Here is an 18,283-nt window from a genome sequence, read left to right as displayed (position 1 = left end):
CATTTTGGAAAGCTGTTTGGAATTTTGTCCAAATGGTCATGAAACTGTTCATATTCTTTGACTCAATGATACCACTATTGGCCCATGTAAACAAAACTATTCATAACAGTTTGGTTTTTTTTTTAGCGGTGGTAAAGCACTAGAAACCAAGAGAATGCCAATCATTTGGTAAAAGGCTGAACAAATTATGGTATATAGCTGTAATGGAATATTGCTATAAGAAATGCTAAAAGAGGGGGCAGCTAGGGTGGCACAGTGAATAGAGCACCAGCTGTGGAGTCAGGAGAACCTGAGTTCAAATCTGGCCTCAGACACTTAAAAAACTAGCCTGTGACTTTGGGCAAGTCACTTAACCCCAACTGCCCTCCAAAAAGCAAAAAAAAAATGCTAAAAGTAATGGTTTCAGAGAATTAAAGACTAGTATAAATTGATATAGAATGAACAGAACCATGAAGATAATTTATATAATGACAAGGTAAAGACAAATACAACTTTGAAAGACTTCAGAGATCTAATCAATACAATGACCAACCACATTTTCAGAGGGCAGATGATAAAGCACAGGCTAACTACCTCTTGGATAGAGGTGATGGACTAAGAATATAAAATAAGACTTTTTTTTATACAGCCAGTACGAGAATTTGTTTTGTTTGATTATGAATATTTATTACAAGAGTTCTGTTGTTGTTTTTAATTGGTGACAGCGAGAGGGAGAATATAACTTTTAAGTTTCAAAAAAGAGAAACTCAAGAGAAGTTGATGAGCTAAATCCAAGGAAGAGATCAACATTAAGCACAGGTGGAGCTTTAGAAAAAAGAAGATAGCGGCCATACAGACTCCAAAAGGAGATGGAGGAACTGGCGCAAGAAAATTAAAAAGGAAATTAGAACTCTCCAAGAATCAGCTGTAAGGAGGAAAAACTGCCTAAAACAGAAGATCCTAATTAAAATCTGACTAAAATAGTGGACATTCTGAAAAACAGAACAAAACAAAGAGAACTTAAATGATTTAAGGAAACAATAGGAAAGCTTAAACAATGTAAAAGAAAAACTGAAAAATAAGAATATGTGAAATATCTATTATCAAAAAGAAACTAATCCTAAAATATTATAATTGGGGAGAGAATAATAACCTTGGTAATATAGTAATTAACAAATAGCTAAACTGAATCTTCCTTCACAATGGAAACCACAGCTCAGTGAATAAATGAATGAATGAAAGGCATTTATTAAGTATTTATTGTGTACCAAACACTGTGCTAAGTGTGGGGAATGCAAATACAAAAGTAACAAAGTCCTTGCTTTCTTATCTTTTATTACAGAAATAAAAAATCAACAGCCCTATATAGGGTGGCAACTTGTAGTACAGCAAGGCAAATGATAAAGAGGTCAGACAGGTGGTTCAATGGTCTGAGGCATGCCAGACATAGCTCGCCTTGGCTAACTCACCAATCATGGCAATTCCGCCCCTTTAACATTCACTTCCCTCTGTAGCAGTTCAAGCTCTCTCTATATATATATCCTTGGCACAAAATTCTTCACAGTTGGTTGAGTCAAGCAGCTACCTCCATGTAATGACTTTAACTGCTCTGTTATTCTGCCTTTTACCTTTTTTCCCTTTAAGTTGCATGTTCATGGCTCTTTGAAATATCTTTCTTATTTTCAAGTACATCAGGTTTTGGAGTGAATACAAAAACCAGACAAATGGAGCCCTACACTAAACTGGGAAAAGTAGTTACTAGGGAGGGACAGAGTTAAGATAAAATAGTTGAAAGGAAACAGTCCAGCTGAGCTCCCTCACCAACTTCTTCAAAAGGATCTAGAAAATGCACCAGACTGAATCTTGATGAGAAAATGCAGACAAAATCACAGTGAGTTATTTGTCCAGCCCAGCTCAACAAAGAAGATATTCCGGGAAGTCTATGGACACTCAAATAAGTCACTGAGGAACAGATGGCGCACAGAGTCCCCTAGTTCCCAGGGAGAGGCTGCGAGTCAGGGTAAGAAGTGGTCCCAAACCTGAACTGGGGCACCTCCAGGCCACTGTAACAGGAACAGGTGCAAACAGGAAGCTCTGTGCCCTCTGCCCAACTCTAGGTCACGGATGCTGGGTGGACTTGAAGAGGGAAACTATGTACACTAGCATCACTACCAGGCAGGCGTGCTCTAGGCTACGTGTGGAGAAAGGATGAGGCTGAGAAAGCAGAAGAAACAGTAGTGGGGCTAACACCTCAGGCAGCAAAACAGTTCCATTTCTAGCAACTGGTCAATACAAAGTAATCATCAGATCAAAAACCCCAGACCAAAGGGAAGCCTACAGCTCTGATGCTCTGAGTCAACAGCCTACCCTGATTCACACTCAAACCCAGATCAAGAACTTGAAGAGCTCAGGTCAGGTGGCACCACTAAAAGAATGCAGGTCCCTAGCCTGTCCCTGAGATCCTGAAATAACACAACACTCAATACCCCAAGAAAACAGCAGCAGACCAGTCCAGACCTTTCTTCCAGAAGTACCACAGAGTCCATCCCTAACAACAAGTATAAAGCCAGGAAGCAGACTGGTGGAATGAATGAATAAACAAACAACAAAAAAAACTCCCCCATGAGTTATTATGGAAACACAGATGGTCCACATACAAACCCCAAAAAAAAGAGTGACTCTAAAACATCTACAAAGCAAAGCGTCACAGAAAAACACTCCTTGGGCACAAACTCAACTAGAAATCCTGGAAGAGATGAAGAATTTTTTAAGAAAGAATTTCAAAATGTCTTTTATAAATGGAATTGACAGCATTTGAGGAAAAAAATGAAAAAGAAATGAGAGCTATGGAAGAAAGAATTGGAAAGAAAATTAGGTCCGCACAAGAGGTACAAAACCTTTCCCAAGCTATGAACTCCCTAAAAAATTTGAAATGATCAAACAGAAACAAATTATTCCATGAAGCAATAAGAAATAATAAAACAGCCAAAAGGTTGAAAAACAAGAAGAAAATATAAGGTATCTCAAAACAAAAAGAAATGAGCTGAAAAACAGATCAAGGAGTTAAAACTTAAGAATCCTTTGAATACCTGAAAGCCACAGTCCAAAAAAGACCGAAGACATCATACTTCAAGACATATTAAAAAGAAAATTGCCCAGATCTCTTAGAACCAGAGGGAAAAGTGGAAATAGAATCACTGGTCACCTCCTGAAAAAAATCCAAAAATGAAACTCCTAGGAACATCATAGCCAAAATCCAGGGCTTCCAGATTAAAAAAAAAAAAACTACTGCTTGCAGTCAGAAAGAAAGAATTCAAACATGGAGAAGTCACAGTCAGAATCATACCACTATGAAAGAGTAGAAGGGGTGGCCAGGTGGCACAGTAAGAGCGCCGGCCCCAGCGTCAGGAGACCCAGGATTGGTTCCGGCCTCAGATACTTAACACCCACACAAAATAACTGGCCATGTAACCTTCAGCAAGTTACTTAACCCCAATTGCTTAAAAAAAAAATCAAGAGTAGAAACCTGGAATGTGATATTCCAGGGAAGGAAAAGAATATGGGCTTACAGCCAAGAATAACTTGCCAAGCAAAACTGAGTATGAGCATAATCCTACAGGGGGAAAAAAGACCTTTAATGAAAGAGAGCTTCCAAGCATTCCTGATGAAAAGACCAGAGCTTTAGAAAAACTTTGAAGTTTCTCCATACAGGAGTGAAGAGCAAAATTAAAAGGTAAACCCGAACAAACAATGATAATGGACTAGACAAGGACAAACTGCTTACAATGAAATACTGGAAGATGACATATGTGTCCCTTCTGAATCCCACCATCATCAGGGTTCATAGAGAGTTTAATTAGACAAGGGCTGGGACAGTGGTTCTGTCATGTCTTGATATTCATAAGAAAAGAATGGAAAAAGAGGGAAGAAGAGGAATATACTAGGAGGAAGGTGGAAAGGAAAGAAAAATTAGGGAAAGTTATCCCACATAATCAGGTAGATCCACATAAACAAGGTGAGAATGGGGGTGTGCAGCTGATGCTTGGAGCTCAATCGTATGAACTGGTCAAAAGAACAAACACATACACACACACACACACAAAGTAACAAAAATACATTTCACTCAACAGGGAACTAGGAGGGAAAGACAAAAAGGGGGAATCCGAGGGAAGGATTAGTCCTAAGCAAAATAAATCCTAAGGATAAAAATACATTTTTTTTGGACATGGTAAATAATAGGAATCTGAGGAGGGTGTCCATAAATTGGGAAACGGATGACCAACTTGGTATATAAATTTCTTGTCAGTGTAATGACTAACCAGGATTGCAAAGACTAATGAGGAAGCATGCAATTCCCTTGAAATATTATTATTCTGATGAAAAGTCTATATAAATCTTATATAGTTTGTATTAACTGTTATAAAAGTAAATGCCTACTCTAGCTCAATATATCCTCAATCAATTACCCTCTCTGAGCCTCAATGTCTTCATCACTAAATCAGAGCTATTAATCTTGGCCCTAAATAATAAGTTAATATTTGTAAAATGCACAAGGTAGATTTCTCATAATACCTCGGTCAGGTAAGTAGTGAGGATTAAATAAGAGAGTACATGAAAGAGCTTCATAAAACTATTCAAAGCTTTACAAATTGAATGTATCATTCCCATTTTAACGGATCCTATGTCATCTCATCTTGTATAATTCTTATTCATGCCTTTTTGTTTGTTAGACAATTAAGAGTTAACTGACTTGCCCAAGGTCACACAGCTAATAAGGGTCAAGTATCTGAGGCTGGATTTGAACTGAAGTTCTCCTGACTCCATGGTCAGCACTCTATCTACTGCACCACCTAGCTGCACCTTGTTCATGCCTCTCTAAACTCCCACAAAGGATTTACCCAGTAAACTACAATCCTTCTGGTTCTTTTAAAATCTTTAAGGTATAAATGTACTAGATGATATGTTTATCTATTGTGCCATTTAAATATTATTTTCTAATGAAAGGTCTATATAAATTTTATACACACACACAGTTTTAGTAGGTTGTTATAAACATAATCCAAAAAGGAAATACCTATTCTAATTCAATGTATCCCTAAGCATTTATAATACGACCTTTTCTTAATCCTTCTCCTTTATTGGATAAGGCATGATAAAGTATGAAGACTGGTATTCATATGTGACTCACTGAATTAATCTCATTATTATAATCTCAATCACTTAAAATTCAAAATTCTATGAAATTCAATTTTAAATGGTCATTAAAGTTTGTGATTTGGAAACTATATTTTTAAAATATTTACCTATTGAGAAATAGCTCTTATACATATTTGTGTTAATTCCCTATATAGCTTTTATTGGTGCATTTTATATTAATTTAATGGAATATTATTACTCAATAGGAAATGAGAATTCAGTTAAACATGCAAAGATTTATATGAACTGAGAGAAAATGAAAGGATACTCTACATGATGAATATCGTGACATAATGAAAAGACACTAAAGGAAAGACAACATGAGTAAATGATGGTCCCAGAAATTAGATAATGAAAACATAGCTCCTTCTTCATAGCAGAGAGATAGGAAAATATTAGGGTAGAATATTCTATACATTATAAGAGGCAGTCACCAGAACATGTTTTTGCTTCATTGTTTTTCTTTGTTACAAAAGAATACCTCAGTCTAAGAAGAGGATCCCTACAAAACTATGATATAGACAAACAAAATGTTTTTTAAAGAAATAAATTCCATGGGGCAGCTAAGTGGCACAGCGAGTAAAGTGCTGGCCCCAGAGTCAGGAGGAACTGAGTTCGGTTCTGGCCTTGAACACTTAACACACACACACACACACACACACACACACACACACAAGCCACGTAACCTTGGACGAGTTACTTAACCCCAACTGCCCGCCAAAAGGGAAAAAAAAAAAAAGAAAGAAATTCCATTTTTACCTGCGGCTCAAAACCCATGTCAAACATCCTATCTGCTTCATCAAGAACTACGTATGTTACTCTTCGAAGGTTTGTCACCCTACCTACAATAAGAAGAAAAATAAAAACAGGAACCAAAAATCAATTGCAAGTCATCTTTTAACTACCAAAGACTTTAAAAAACTGCAAGGGAACTAAACTAACTAATTTAAACACAGGGGGACAGGCAAATAATTTTAAAACAGTGAATTAGATTTCAATCTTAATTGTCTTAAACTAATGGCAAATATATTCTGACAATGGGTATATGAGGCCCTTTATTTTTTCAAATTCTTCTCTTGCATACCATCATAGGGCCTGAAGAACCTGTAAAATTCAGAAAACAGCCCTCTCATCATATCACATCATAAAACTAAGACTGAGATGAAGCATCGAGCCACATCAGCCATTATCTGACAGCATCACCTAGGAAAAAACATATTAGAGATTACAGCGTATGTGTGGAAGGCAAAGTTCCAGTGCTAACTGATCCAGTCTCAGAAAATCTCCCTTCAAAAAGTCTACAACCTATGATCATATACTTGGAAACAATTTATAGGCAATGAGGGATTATCAATACCATCCTATAGGGAACATGGTACTGTACATATAAACCACTTTTATGTATGAGGATTCAATTTAGTTAGATTTTGCCATTGGTTCAAATAAGATCAATGTTTCACTACTGATGAAAACTGAACAAACAAAACAGAGCACAGAATCAATAAGCACTTCTAAGAAAGTTAAAATTAAATCAGCTGGCATTTAAAGGCAAATACAAGAACTATTAAAGGAAAAAAACCAGAAGATTCCACAAGGAAAAAAGTTAAAGGTGTTTTAAAGCAATGCAGCATTAACCAAACTTTTTCATTTACCATACTTTGCAGGCATGATTATCTAGTATCTTTTGATATCAGTTCCCTGAATTTACATAAAACTCAGTTATTTAATAACTGATAACAACTCTAAAAGAAAAAAAGCACAACTACTGGCAATCCTTAAATGATTCTGCTTTCTTTAAAAACTATAAAGCAAACGCTTGAAAGTATTTTCTTTGCAGTATTAAAACAAAGAAGTGACTTCTAAAAACTATCCATCTTACAATTTTATATTCAAAGCCCAAGGAGTTTGGCAAAATTTGGGAACAGCATTAAATTACCTACCTTTGATGGTTAAAGTCTTGGAAGCCCAGTTCTATATATCTTGAAGGGCCTTTTTCCACAGAAGTTAAATAATGTCAACAGTTTAGTAATAGTTTTGATTTGGAATACTTTAATAAAGCATTAAGATTTGTCTAAAAACATGCAATATTTATAAAAGACAAAATTTCTTGAAGCTGAAATATTTTGATTTAACTAGTATCTTAATACCAGTTCCTGCATCAGGAAAAAATTCTCAAATTTACTAAAAAGAGCAAGGCATTAAAATAAAAAAATAAATTTAGACAAAATTAAGCTGATATTTTAATGTTAAGGATTATTAGATATGATAAGTGTAGGAAAAAACTCCAAAGTATTTAAATTACTGCAGAAACCTTAAATTAAACTCAAATGGCATTATAATCATTCAAATTTAAACGTGTTACAATCCCTTCATCATATGTCTTTGATTTAACTTTTTTGGAGTTCATTCTATAATAAAATGTCAAATAAAATTCAAGATATTACAGCTTTAAGAGATGAATTCCAGAAATCTAATCATTAAAACTTTTTCTTGAATATACTTTGATTTAAGCAAAAAATGTATAGCATCCCATAACATGGAAAAAATATAAGAAAAAAAGTCTCTTACTCACCACTATTAGCTGCTAGCATGTCAATCATTCGACCAGGTGTGCAAACAATAATTTCAGCACCTCTTTTCAGTTCAGCAATCTAATAAAAAAGACAATACATTTACAAACTAATTAACAGCCAACACTGGTCACTCTTCTAAGCACACTTCATACAGTTTTTAAAACGTCACCTGGTCTTTCTATAAACTAAACTATTGAAGGCAATGGCTCAAAACTGTTGGCAGCTCCCCAAACCTCTTGAGTTTAACCTAGAAAATCCAGCTTAAGTAGGGTAGGAGCATCATATACAAATGTCCCAATAGCTACAAGATCAAAGCTTTAAAGAAAACTAGGAACTATTTTAGTAGTTTTCATTTCCCACTGGTCTTCAAAAGCATAGAAGTAACCTAAGACAATACTAATTTAAATGATTATTCAAAAAATTTTTAAGAGTGGTTCCAGTGTTAAAAACAAGTGTTATCAAGATTAGGTGATCATATATATATGAAAAGAGAGAGAGAGAGAGAGAGAGAAAATACACTAGAAGTTAAAGATTAATTAAAATATTGCCTTTTGGGAACATTTTAAAATTAACATTCATTTCATTTATATATCTTATTTATGACTATCTTTTCTGGAAGGTAATATAGTATCCTGGAAAGAGAACTGTCAGTGAACCTAGTTCCACAGCTGAGCCACTTACTAAACATGAGATTTCAGAAGTTAATTCACTGTTCTGAGCCCAAATAAATATAGATAACTATATCTGTTCTGCCTACTTCACAGGCAAGAATCAGCAAGAAAGTATGCTGTCAAAAGTACCTGGAAACTGTCAAGCACAACAGAAGCACGAGGGATTATTATTTTCATTACTGACATTCTTATGAAACTTCAGTAGCTATCAATGAAGCACTAAATGAAGCAGGGTTATCCCTGAGGTGGCATCATTACCAACCTATTTTACAAAACAACTTGATTACAGAAAATGGGAAAAGAATCTCTTATATGATGTCTCTCTCTCCCTGCCTCCCTCCAGACACACATGAAACAACTTTATTTTGGAATTATTTTAAATCTAAGCACTTCTAATCTAGTAAAAGAAATGTCCGAACTACAACTGCATGCTCTAACTCAAGATATTCTGAGGTAACATTTATAGTAATTTTGAATAAAGGAAAGATCATATACAAAATATAGTTTGGGGCTAATAGTCCAGAAGTCACTTTTCAGTTCCTTCCCTGACCAGTCTCCTTAAGTACAAAAAAAAAAGGTTTTTCTGTGCCCTTAGGTGAGACATGACTACGAAATACTTCAGATGGGTGGGCAGGCAATGATCTTACCTAGACAAAAGTTAAGTATGGTTATCACCCTTAATCCATTTCTCTAAGAAAGGCCTTAACTTTTGTTCTATTATCTTTGGAGGAAAAGTCTGAAAAAGCTAGAGAAACCATTATTTAATATTTCCAGGTAGGCTAAAAAAAGAGGTCTTTAATATGCTTTCACAATACCTGTTCACTGATTCCTGTCCCTCCATAGACACATACAACTCTAAGGCCCAATGTCTTGGAAAACTTCTTACATTCTTTAGTAATCTGTAAAGCCAGTTCTCTAGTTGGAGTCATGATGACAGCTGAAAAGATAAATATGTTACAAGTCTAACCACCAAAATTTTAAAGAGATGTTATTCTTTTAAAGAGTAAATGTAAGTATCAGCAATGAAGTTCAGAACATTTATGGTCTAAATTTTAATATTTTGATTTACTTTATGCAGCTTTAAAAGCTGGATTTAAAAAGATTAAGAGAGGCTTGCATAAAAGATGAAATAAAATTTAACTGCAGCTTTAGTAGCAGGCTATTTGAAAGATAAATGAGGGGAAAAATTCCTCATTCAACCTATATGAAGTCTTGTTCCAATTGAAAGTAAATGTCTAGAGTGCAAACCATAGCAAAAGAAAATTGAGTCACTCACTGTGATGCCAGAATCCACAATGCTGTTTCAGGAGACAACCTTCAAGGGATTATAGACAAAGAAGAACTACATATCCCCCTCTGTTTCCAAGAGAGGAAGTGTACAATGTTCCAAAACCTTACTGGAGTTTAAAAAGAAATCTCTGACAAAATGAACCAAAAATTCTGTTTCTGAGGACCTGATGATAAGATTCTGGCACTAAATGCTTCCAAGGCTAAAATACAAGGGGAAATAAATTTCCCTCTTATGTTTGCGTCGAGTTTATAGATCCATGGATACTGGCCAAGAACAAATCTCAACATAAATAAACAGATAGATGCACAAGGAGTCTACCTGCCGAGTCAGAGTTTAAAAACTGAGCTGTGCCAGGAGAGAGGCTGTTTTTGTACTTCTGAGATGTCACTCCAGAGCTCGGAAGATTCTCACTCCACCTGCTGGTAAGGGGAAATCAGCCCCAAAGTGCCAAATTGATACAGGGAATGTACACAAAGACATTTTTATTGTCACACTTTATGAACAGTATAGATTATCAGGTCTTATCTGGTTAACACTCAACACAACCTAAAAAGATTTTTAAGAAAAAGAATCTATACCTATGGGACCCTCTCCTTCTTCTAAAGCCCTTTGATCCATGATGTGTCTAAACATGGGCAAGAGAAAAGCAATCGTCTTTCCACTTCCTGTTTTGGCGATGCCAATCAAATCTCGTCCAGACATGATAGCTGGTATGGCTTGGGCCTGGATTGGTGTAGGCTTTTCATAACCATGCCTTGAAAAGAAAAATAAAAGAATAACAATCTATATATACCACTATAACTCCCAGGTTTTCAAACACCTTATCTATACTGGTGGAAAAACTATACTATTAAGAAACACATGGCCAAATATCTAAAAAAATAGATTAATGATTTTGCTAATACAAACTCCATTAAAACCCACTTACTTTTTGAGGGAATTTAATATCTTCATCGAAATTCCACATTGGACCCAAGTTTTTATTGGTTTGGGGCAGCCTTTTCCCTTGACTGTAATGCCCTCCATTTCCAACCGAAATATGTTCACCTCTACAAAACATAATCTAAGATTAAAGACTGTAAAGTGTATTCTATATAAATAGAAGTATTTTGACAGTTTTTAATTAGGCCCAGGGACATTCTAAATCTTTACTTTCCCTCATTATTTGATTAAGTTGTGTGACTATTCCATAGAGGAGGTAGAGAAAGACAAACAAATTAGAGGAGAAAGGGAATAGCAGACACTACTAACTCCTGATCAGGTTTTTAAAAATCTAATTTACAAAAACAGTACTTAGGATGCATTATTTATGTTAATTTCTGAAACTAGCATTTGGACCAAGTCCATCCTAGAGTTCTCTAGGTCCACCAATGTTACAAAGGTACCACCAGTTTTCCCTCTTTGCGTTCCTAAGTCAAGACAAGGAAAATGCAATAGAAATGTTTTATTAATCTATTCTTTGAAAAATATCAAAGTACCCCCAAACTCTAGAAATATATTAATTTACCATCCTGAGACATTTTTGCCAGCTCTGGAACTTCAACATAGAAGTTTTTTCTGTACGGTTCGTATTCAATTTTTCCATGATCAACTGGTTCCAGGAGCTTCCTCTGTTTGGTCTGATACCCTGTTAGGGCTGTCTGAAGATCAACCTCTTCCTCTTCTGATGAATACTACGGATCAGAAAATTATAAAAGGACCCATCTGAAAAAGGACGGTTCTTCCACAAATGTTAAACTCACAAGAAACCAACTGCTGCTTTGCCTCTTCTCATTTAGCTTTAATGACAATCACAATACTCTAGACCTCTCAAAATTGTCTAAAAGGGAAGAGTTTTGATTAAAATTTTCAGTGGGGGTCTGGCAAAGCATCATTTTATTGCCGTAGAAGGAATGGTCTTAAAATTCATCTTAAAATATTTAGCTGTAGATTCTAAGGTACAATTGTATCATCACTTAATGTTTCCTTCCCAGAGAAGCAATAAAGCGAGTGGGGTTTTTGACACATTTTTTTTTTTTGCCTTTTGGAGGGCAAATGAGGTTAAGTAACTTGCCCAAGGTTACATGGCTAGTTTTTTTGTGTGGGTGTTAAGTGTCTGAGGCTGGAACCGAACTCAGGAACCCCTGACTCCGGGGCCAGCAGGCACACTATTTTCTATTCCTGCTCTGTTGCAAAATCACAATTAAAATTCATATTTAGCGTTATGAAGTAAACCACAATCCAAAATGTTCAATTAAACCATCAGTTTTCTTATTGTTCCTTACATAAAATTCTGGAAGAGCCAATAAATGGTAAAAATAACATACTTTCACTTTCCTTTTTCTAAAACAGTCTACAAATTTAGCCAACAAATTTGGTAACCTGTCCCTAAACAATGGAGAATAAGATGGAAGAGTTATCTTTTCTAATTTTACTTGAATGAACTGACAAGACTTCTTATAAAAACATATCCATGAATACTTTTTAATGAAAGGTCATGAGCCCAGTACAAGTCCACATGAATGATGAGCTACCTCCATTGCATCCTGGTCATTCTCCATGAGCTCTCCTTTCTTCTTTTCAGACTCTACAGTGGCCTTTTTAGTTGTCACAACAGTGACAACTTTTGTAACAGTTGGTCCTGATTTCTGAAATACAGTAAGACATAAAATTTCCCACAACACCAAAGACTGTCACAGACTACATCACATTAACTTTAAACACCAGTTTAGCTCAACAGACTTAGTTTAGTTTGTGAGCATGTTAATCAATGATAAATTAGAGTATATATATTTTAACAGTTTGTACAACTGAATACTACACAGCATAGTATTATTTTTTATAAGCATGGTATTATTAAGAAACAACTTAATGTTGCCTTTATTAACAATAAAAATATATTTAACTTAGAAGTAAAAAACTTTTCAATACTATATTTGTACATTTATCTGTCCTATGGCACACTTGTGATAGAAGGAAAAACTGAAATATGAATTAATTTTTCTAAAGTCACATAAGTAACTAATAGTAGAGATCATAACAGAACCAAGATCTTAGATTTTTTTTAAATTTAATTTATTAAAGCCATAGAAATCACTAACCCACATATGTTCCAACAAAAGACTCAGAGGCTCTGTTCAAGACTCCAAATTTCCATCAGTTATAATTTTTTAAATTACAAAGTAACTTTCAATATAGAATTATTTTTTGTTTCCATGTCGCCCTCAGAACTTTGGTTCTATGTATTTTCCTATATTTTGCTGTTATAATTTTCATAGTATAGTCACTGTATATATAATTTTCATTGTGTTTCTTCACATTATGGTATTTCATCTTGTTTTCCTATTTTTCTTTATAGTCTTCAAATTGATCATTTCTTATGGTATGACATTCCATTTCGCTCAAATGCCACAATAATCATTTCTTAATTCTTAGTCATGTGTGTTATAACAGAGGTTTTGCCAATGTAATATCATATAGTGTATCTGTTACTCCACAAATCTACCAGGATTAAATTTTGTTTTTTAACTAACTTTGTCAATTCATTAGACAGAAGAAGCTATCCAACACTTGTTCCAATTTGCAATTCTGTAATTATTTGAGAGTTTAAATAAACTCTTTTGAAGAGGGTAACTGGTAATACACATTTTTGGGGGAACTGTCCATTCATATCCTTTGATCACTAATCTATTAGGTATCAAAAGGGGTGAACTTCGAATTCTCTTACAGACTTTGTGTCAATTCCTTAAATATTTATAGTAGTTGTTTTTTCCACCCTATTTCCATTTTGTTCTAAATATACTTCTATTGCATAAAAAATCTTTTGATTTTTTATAATCAAATTTATCTAATATATTTCTTCTATAATTTTTTCTATTTGTTGAATAACCAGGAATTTTTCACTTGAACTTTTTCTTTATAAGGAAAGTCATCTAATTTACATGAAAGATTTTAAGTTTTAAAATTTCATGTCACTACCATACTTTGAAAATTTTTTTTCAGAAAATACAATGTCAACTTAATTACATATTATATGCATGCATATGCATACACATACCCTAGCTCTAATTTTTTTTTTATTATTCACTCTTCTCTGCAAAAATTTTACTTTTACTTCCATTAAACATATCTGTTTTTGTAAAATTATTTTTACATTGCAGGGATACCTTAATATTGTCTCTGGCGTAAACAAATGGTTTAAAGACATATGAATCTTTAGATAACCATCTTTGTCTTTGTTTTTTGTATAAAAACCCGGTAGAGTTCAAATTTCTGCGCTTTGAAATGATTTTTTTCCTGACTGCTTAGAAAATCTTATCCTTGTCATTTTAGTCTTGAAATTGGATAATGGTGTATCTGAGTGAGCTGAATTTGATGTTTACCTCCTATTAATTCTGTTATTTGGAATCTATCATATTTTTTCAACATTTCTAGGCAAGTTTCCTATACATACTTATTAAGTGCCAACCATGCACCTGGCACAGTGGTAATCCTGAAATACTGTGGCCCAACTACTTTCCAGCATCTGTTTTCAGGAAGATTAATAAATATTAAATTTTCTCTCCTTGATCTGCCCTCAAGCACAATTACCTGTGCTTATATTTATTCTAATTCTTTTTTCCAATTATGTAATTTTCTGATTTTTCTGCTTCCTTTATAATTTTGTCCTCCAGAAAAAATTATTTTTTCTGGTGTCTATATTTACATTTTTATGCCTAGAAAATCATCAATTCCCAATGACTATTCTCACTTACCCAAAGAACTTTCCCTTATAACAAAGTAGTAAAAGTTAAGCAAACAAATCAACACACTGGTCATAACTGACAATACTTGACTAGTTTCACATCAGTAAGGAAAGGAAGAGGAGGTATGTTTTAGTTCTCCGAAATCAAGATTTGTCACTTGACTGGTCATAGTCTGATGTCTTTAAATGCTGTTGTCCTTTATATTATAGTATTCACTGAAAAAAATTGAAAAATTGGTTGTTTCCTTCATCTGAATTATTGTATAAACATCTTCCTAAATTTCTCTTAATCGTTCATTTTTCTCATCTCTCATGGTGCAATACTATGTCATTACATGACTATGCCACGATCTGTTTAGTCATTTCCTGAGGCCTGGGCCATAAGTGGATACTGATTCTATTCACAGCAGGTGTTCTTTCTGTGCCTAGGGAGTCTATGAAGTCTACAAACCTGCTCCTTCTCAACACATAAAGGAAAATACAAAGGGTTTCAAAGGAAACTAATTATAACAAAATACAATAATTTAAAAAAGTTTACAGAACTCAGGTTAAGAACCCGTAGTTTTCACATAAAAGGCTACTCTACAGAAAAATACATGTGATTTTTGTATAGATGGGAATTTTCCCTCTGTTTGAGGCCTCATTAGTGTTACTGGGCCATACAGTTTGTGACTTTTCCAGGTAATCACAAAACTGTTTTCCAGAACGATTGGACCAATTTATAAGTTGACCCAGTGTACCAGTGTGCTTTTCCTCCCAAGATTACTTGAACAGTCGCCCATTTTTGTCTTGTCATCATCCAACATAAATCTGATATTTAAGGTGCAAACTCAGGGTTCTTCTAAATTACATTTCTTTCATTATTAGCGATCTGGAGAATTCTTTCATATGGTTATTAAGGCTTTGCAATTCTTCTGAAAACTGCCCATTCCTATTTTTTGACCTTTCATCTACCAGAACTGGCTTTTGGTGTTATATTGGTTGCTAAGCAGCAGTGAGGCTATAGATGATCTCAAAGACAGAAGACCAAGGGTCAAGTACTGACTGACACACACTGGCTGTGTGACCCTGAATAAGCTACTTAAATTTCTCATTGTTCTCTAAGCAATTAAGAATATAAAGTTTCAGAAAAGATGCAAATTTGCCTTAGTTAATTAAGTTTCCTCACCTAGGAGTTCACTATACCTGTGAAATGATAAGTTCCAGTCCCTAACCTATAACTGTACTTGTTAGAATTGTCAAAAATACCTCTAAGATGGACTTTTATATTTAGGTCAGGTATTCATTTGATGTCTGAGATATATGGTATGAGATACTAGGCAAAACCTATTCTCTTTCATTTTACTAGTTTCTTTTTCAATAAAATTTATTTCCCCCCCAATTATATGTTAAAATAATTTTTTAACTTTTTTTCAAAAAGTTTTGAGTTCCAAATTCTATCCCTCCCTTTCTCCCTCTCCCCTCCCCGAGACAATAAGCAATCAAATATAGGCTATACATGTGCAATCATGTAAAACATTTCCTCACTATTAGTTTTTCACAAAGAGACTTGAACAAAAAAAAAGTAAAAAAATAGTATATTTTAGACTGTATCAGATGATATCTTACTAGGAGTCTTCGCCCTCCTTCCCCCAAGAAATCTGTGTTCCTGGACTAGTACATTCAATTACTTTTGAACTTTGTTTCTCTAGAGTGATCCACTGATCAACTTTTAAACAATACTAAATAGTTCTGTTAATGATTATTGCTTTATATAAAATAGCTTGAAATCTATTTTGAAATTTTCCATGGATGTTACCAAATGCTTCAATTTTGCCATCTATTTTTCCTCACTTTTTGGTTGTACTCAGTTCCTTCATTTTATATTTTTTCTAATTTGATTTCTTCCTTCAATCCCTTAAAAATGTATCATTCGTGTGTTCGAAGGAAATTCTAGTTTCATTACTAAAGCTCTTGTTCAAGAGTCTGAGTATATTTTTCAGATGGTTTTACTACCTCCAGTTTTCTTAAATTCATATTTTTTCTCTATCATGAAATTTATATGTTTCTTCATTTCTCTGAGCATTTTTACCCTTAAAAATAAGTTCTTTTTTTTTTGTTGTTGCTTTTTTGGGAGGGCAATTGGGGTTAAATGACTTGCCCAAGGTCACACAGCTAGTAAGTGTTAAGTGTCTGAGGCTGAATTTGAACTCAGGTCCTCCTGATTCCAGGGCTGTTGTTCTACTCACTGCACCACTTAGTTGCCCCCAAAATAAGTTCTTTTAAGCACTTTATTTCTTTTTGGTGTTTCTGCTGTTTTTAATTAATATATTGAGGAACTAGATTCTTTTGTAGTCTCTCAACTCTTCCATCTTCGTGGAAGCCTCCAGAGATACAAATTTTTTTTTAAACGACCAAACAAGAATGAAGATGATATAGTTTACCTTCTCACTGCCACCGCCACCTTTGACACTCCTCATGTTGAATTTCTTGACCTCCTCTTTTACTTCCTCCATGTATGCGTCTAAAGGGTCTAGTTCTTCATCTTCGATTTCATTTCCTTCCTTTTCCCCTTCTGCAGGCTCCTCTTCATCATCTAAGACACAAGAGCACATGTATACAGAGATTTGTATTTCTCCCTTCATTTGATTCAGATCTGAGTGACAATGACAAAGGCGACAAAAGAAAAGGAAAAGCCTAACAACAGCCTGAATCAGAGCAGAGTTGTCCAGTGCTTAAGACAGTGTTTGGCATGCAGTAGATGCTTAGTAAATGTCTGTCTACTTATCTAATTATTTATATCATCATCATCACCATCACCATCACTGCTCAAGAGGAACAGGGAAAGAGAATTGGATTTGGCAAAGCAGTTAAGGTAGCAGTTACCCAAGCAATAGCAAGTAGATTAAATACCACCGAAAATTATCCTACATGTAACCTCTGGCATAAGGAGTTTACCCTTGAACTTGATTCTAAATAATTTGCTGTGCCATCCTCATCCCAGACTTGTCCTATTCCTAAAAAGTGACCTTACATTAAATACTATTTCTTGAATATTTTTTATTTATAATCAAAAAAGGTGGATTCAACACAAAATCAACTGGTGCTATCCTGGCTTCATTCTTTTTCCTTCCCAAGCTTGACACTAGAGTTACACCTCAACAATCACAATACTCTCCTCTACTCTTAAATCTCTTGCCCGCTTGCCTGTCACCACTCACAAACTATCAAACCCTCTTCTCACCCTCTCAACTGAGGACCTTGCTTCATATTTTACTCAGAAAATAGACTATTTACTGTGAACTTCTCTCCTCCTCTACATTTAAAAACTCATGACAACATTCTTTTCCACCCTTACTCCAGCACCTGAGGTGGCCCTCTCATCAAGGCCAAACCCTCTATGTAACCTGGATCCCATCCTTTTCCCTCTCCTCCAGCATTCTCTAATAATCCTCCTCCTCCTTTCTCTCTCTAATCTTTAATATTCTCATTTTTAATGGGTTTTTCCCTGCCACCTACAAACATACCTCCTTCTACCTGATTTATAAAATGCCTTCATTTGACCTTACATCCTGACAAGCAATTAGTCTAATATTTCTTATCTCTTTGACTCCAAACCCCTAGAGTAAGCAGTTTAATCTAATTGCCTGAACTTTGTTTTCTCTCATTTGCATCTGGCTTCTGACCTCATAATTCAACTGAAATTGCTCTCTGGGGGCGGCCAGGTGGCTCAGCGAGTAAGAGCTCCGGCTCCAGTGTCAGGATGACCTGGGGATCAAATCTGGGCTCAGATACTTAGCACCACAGCCAGAAATAAGTGCCCTTGTAACCTTGAGCAAGTTACTTAACCCCGATTGCTTAAAAAAAAAAA

At 34.8% G+C, this 18,283-nt stretch overlaps 3 protein-coding genes across 4 annotated transcripts in view; all 3 read right to left on the bottom strand.

Annotated features, from left to right (window-relative positions):
* Nucleotides 1-18,283, bottom strand: part of CUNH5orf24 (chromosome unknown C5orf24 homolog) — a 228,599-nt gene that overhangs the window by 125,914 nt on the left and 84,402 nt on the right. The gene's annotated exons all lie outside the window — the stretch shown is intronic.
* The window catches only part of PCBD2 (pterin-4 alpha-carbinolamine dehydratase 2), a 290,006-nt gene that overhangs the window by 195,225 nt on the left and 76,498 nt on the right, over nt 1-18,283 (bottom strand). The gene's annotated exons all lie outside the window — the stretch shown is intronic.
* Nucleotides 1-18,283, bottom strand: part of DDX46 (DEAD-box helicase 46) — a 64,063-nt gene that overhangs the window by 25,346 nt on the left and 20,434 nt on the right. For both annotated transcript variants that reach the window (XM_069091859.1, XM_069091860.1), the window contains exons 6-13: nt 16,857-17,008; nt 12,224-12,337; nt 11,218-11,383; nt 10,639-10,759; nt 10,289-10,464; nt 9,235-9,356; nt 7,748-7,826; nt 5,935-6,017 (exon numbers count right to left, since the gene is read on the bottom strand). In XM_069091859.1, coding sequence (XP_068947960.1) covers nt 5,935-6,017; nt 7,748-7,826; nt 9,235-9,356; nt 10,289-10,464; nt 10,639-10,759; nt 11,218-11,383; nt 12,224-12,337; nt 16,857-17,008 — 1,013 coding nt within the window. The remainder of the gene's footprint in view (nt 1-5,934; nt 6,018-7,747; nt 7,827-9,234; nt 9,357-10,288; nt 10,465-10,638; nt 10,760-11,217; nt 11,384-12,223; nt 12,338-16,856; nt 17,009-18,283) is intronic.

This window comes from Petaurus breviceps, unplaced genomic scaffold (genome assembly GCF_028583685.1).
Source record: "Petaurus breviceps papuanus isolate PSGF00001 unplaced genomic scaffold, PetGlider_PUasm1.0 189, whole genome shotgun sequence".
Classification (NCBI taxonomy): Eukaryota; Metazoa; Chordata; class Mammalia; order Diprotodontia; family Petauridae; genus Petaurus; species Petaurus breviceps.
Note: the sequence above shows the minus strand (reverse complement) of the source record. Positions and strands in the feature narration are given on the sequence as shown.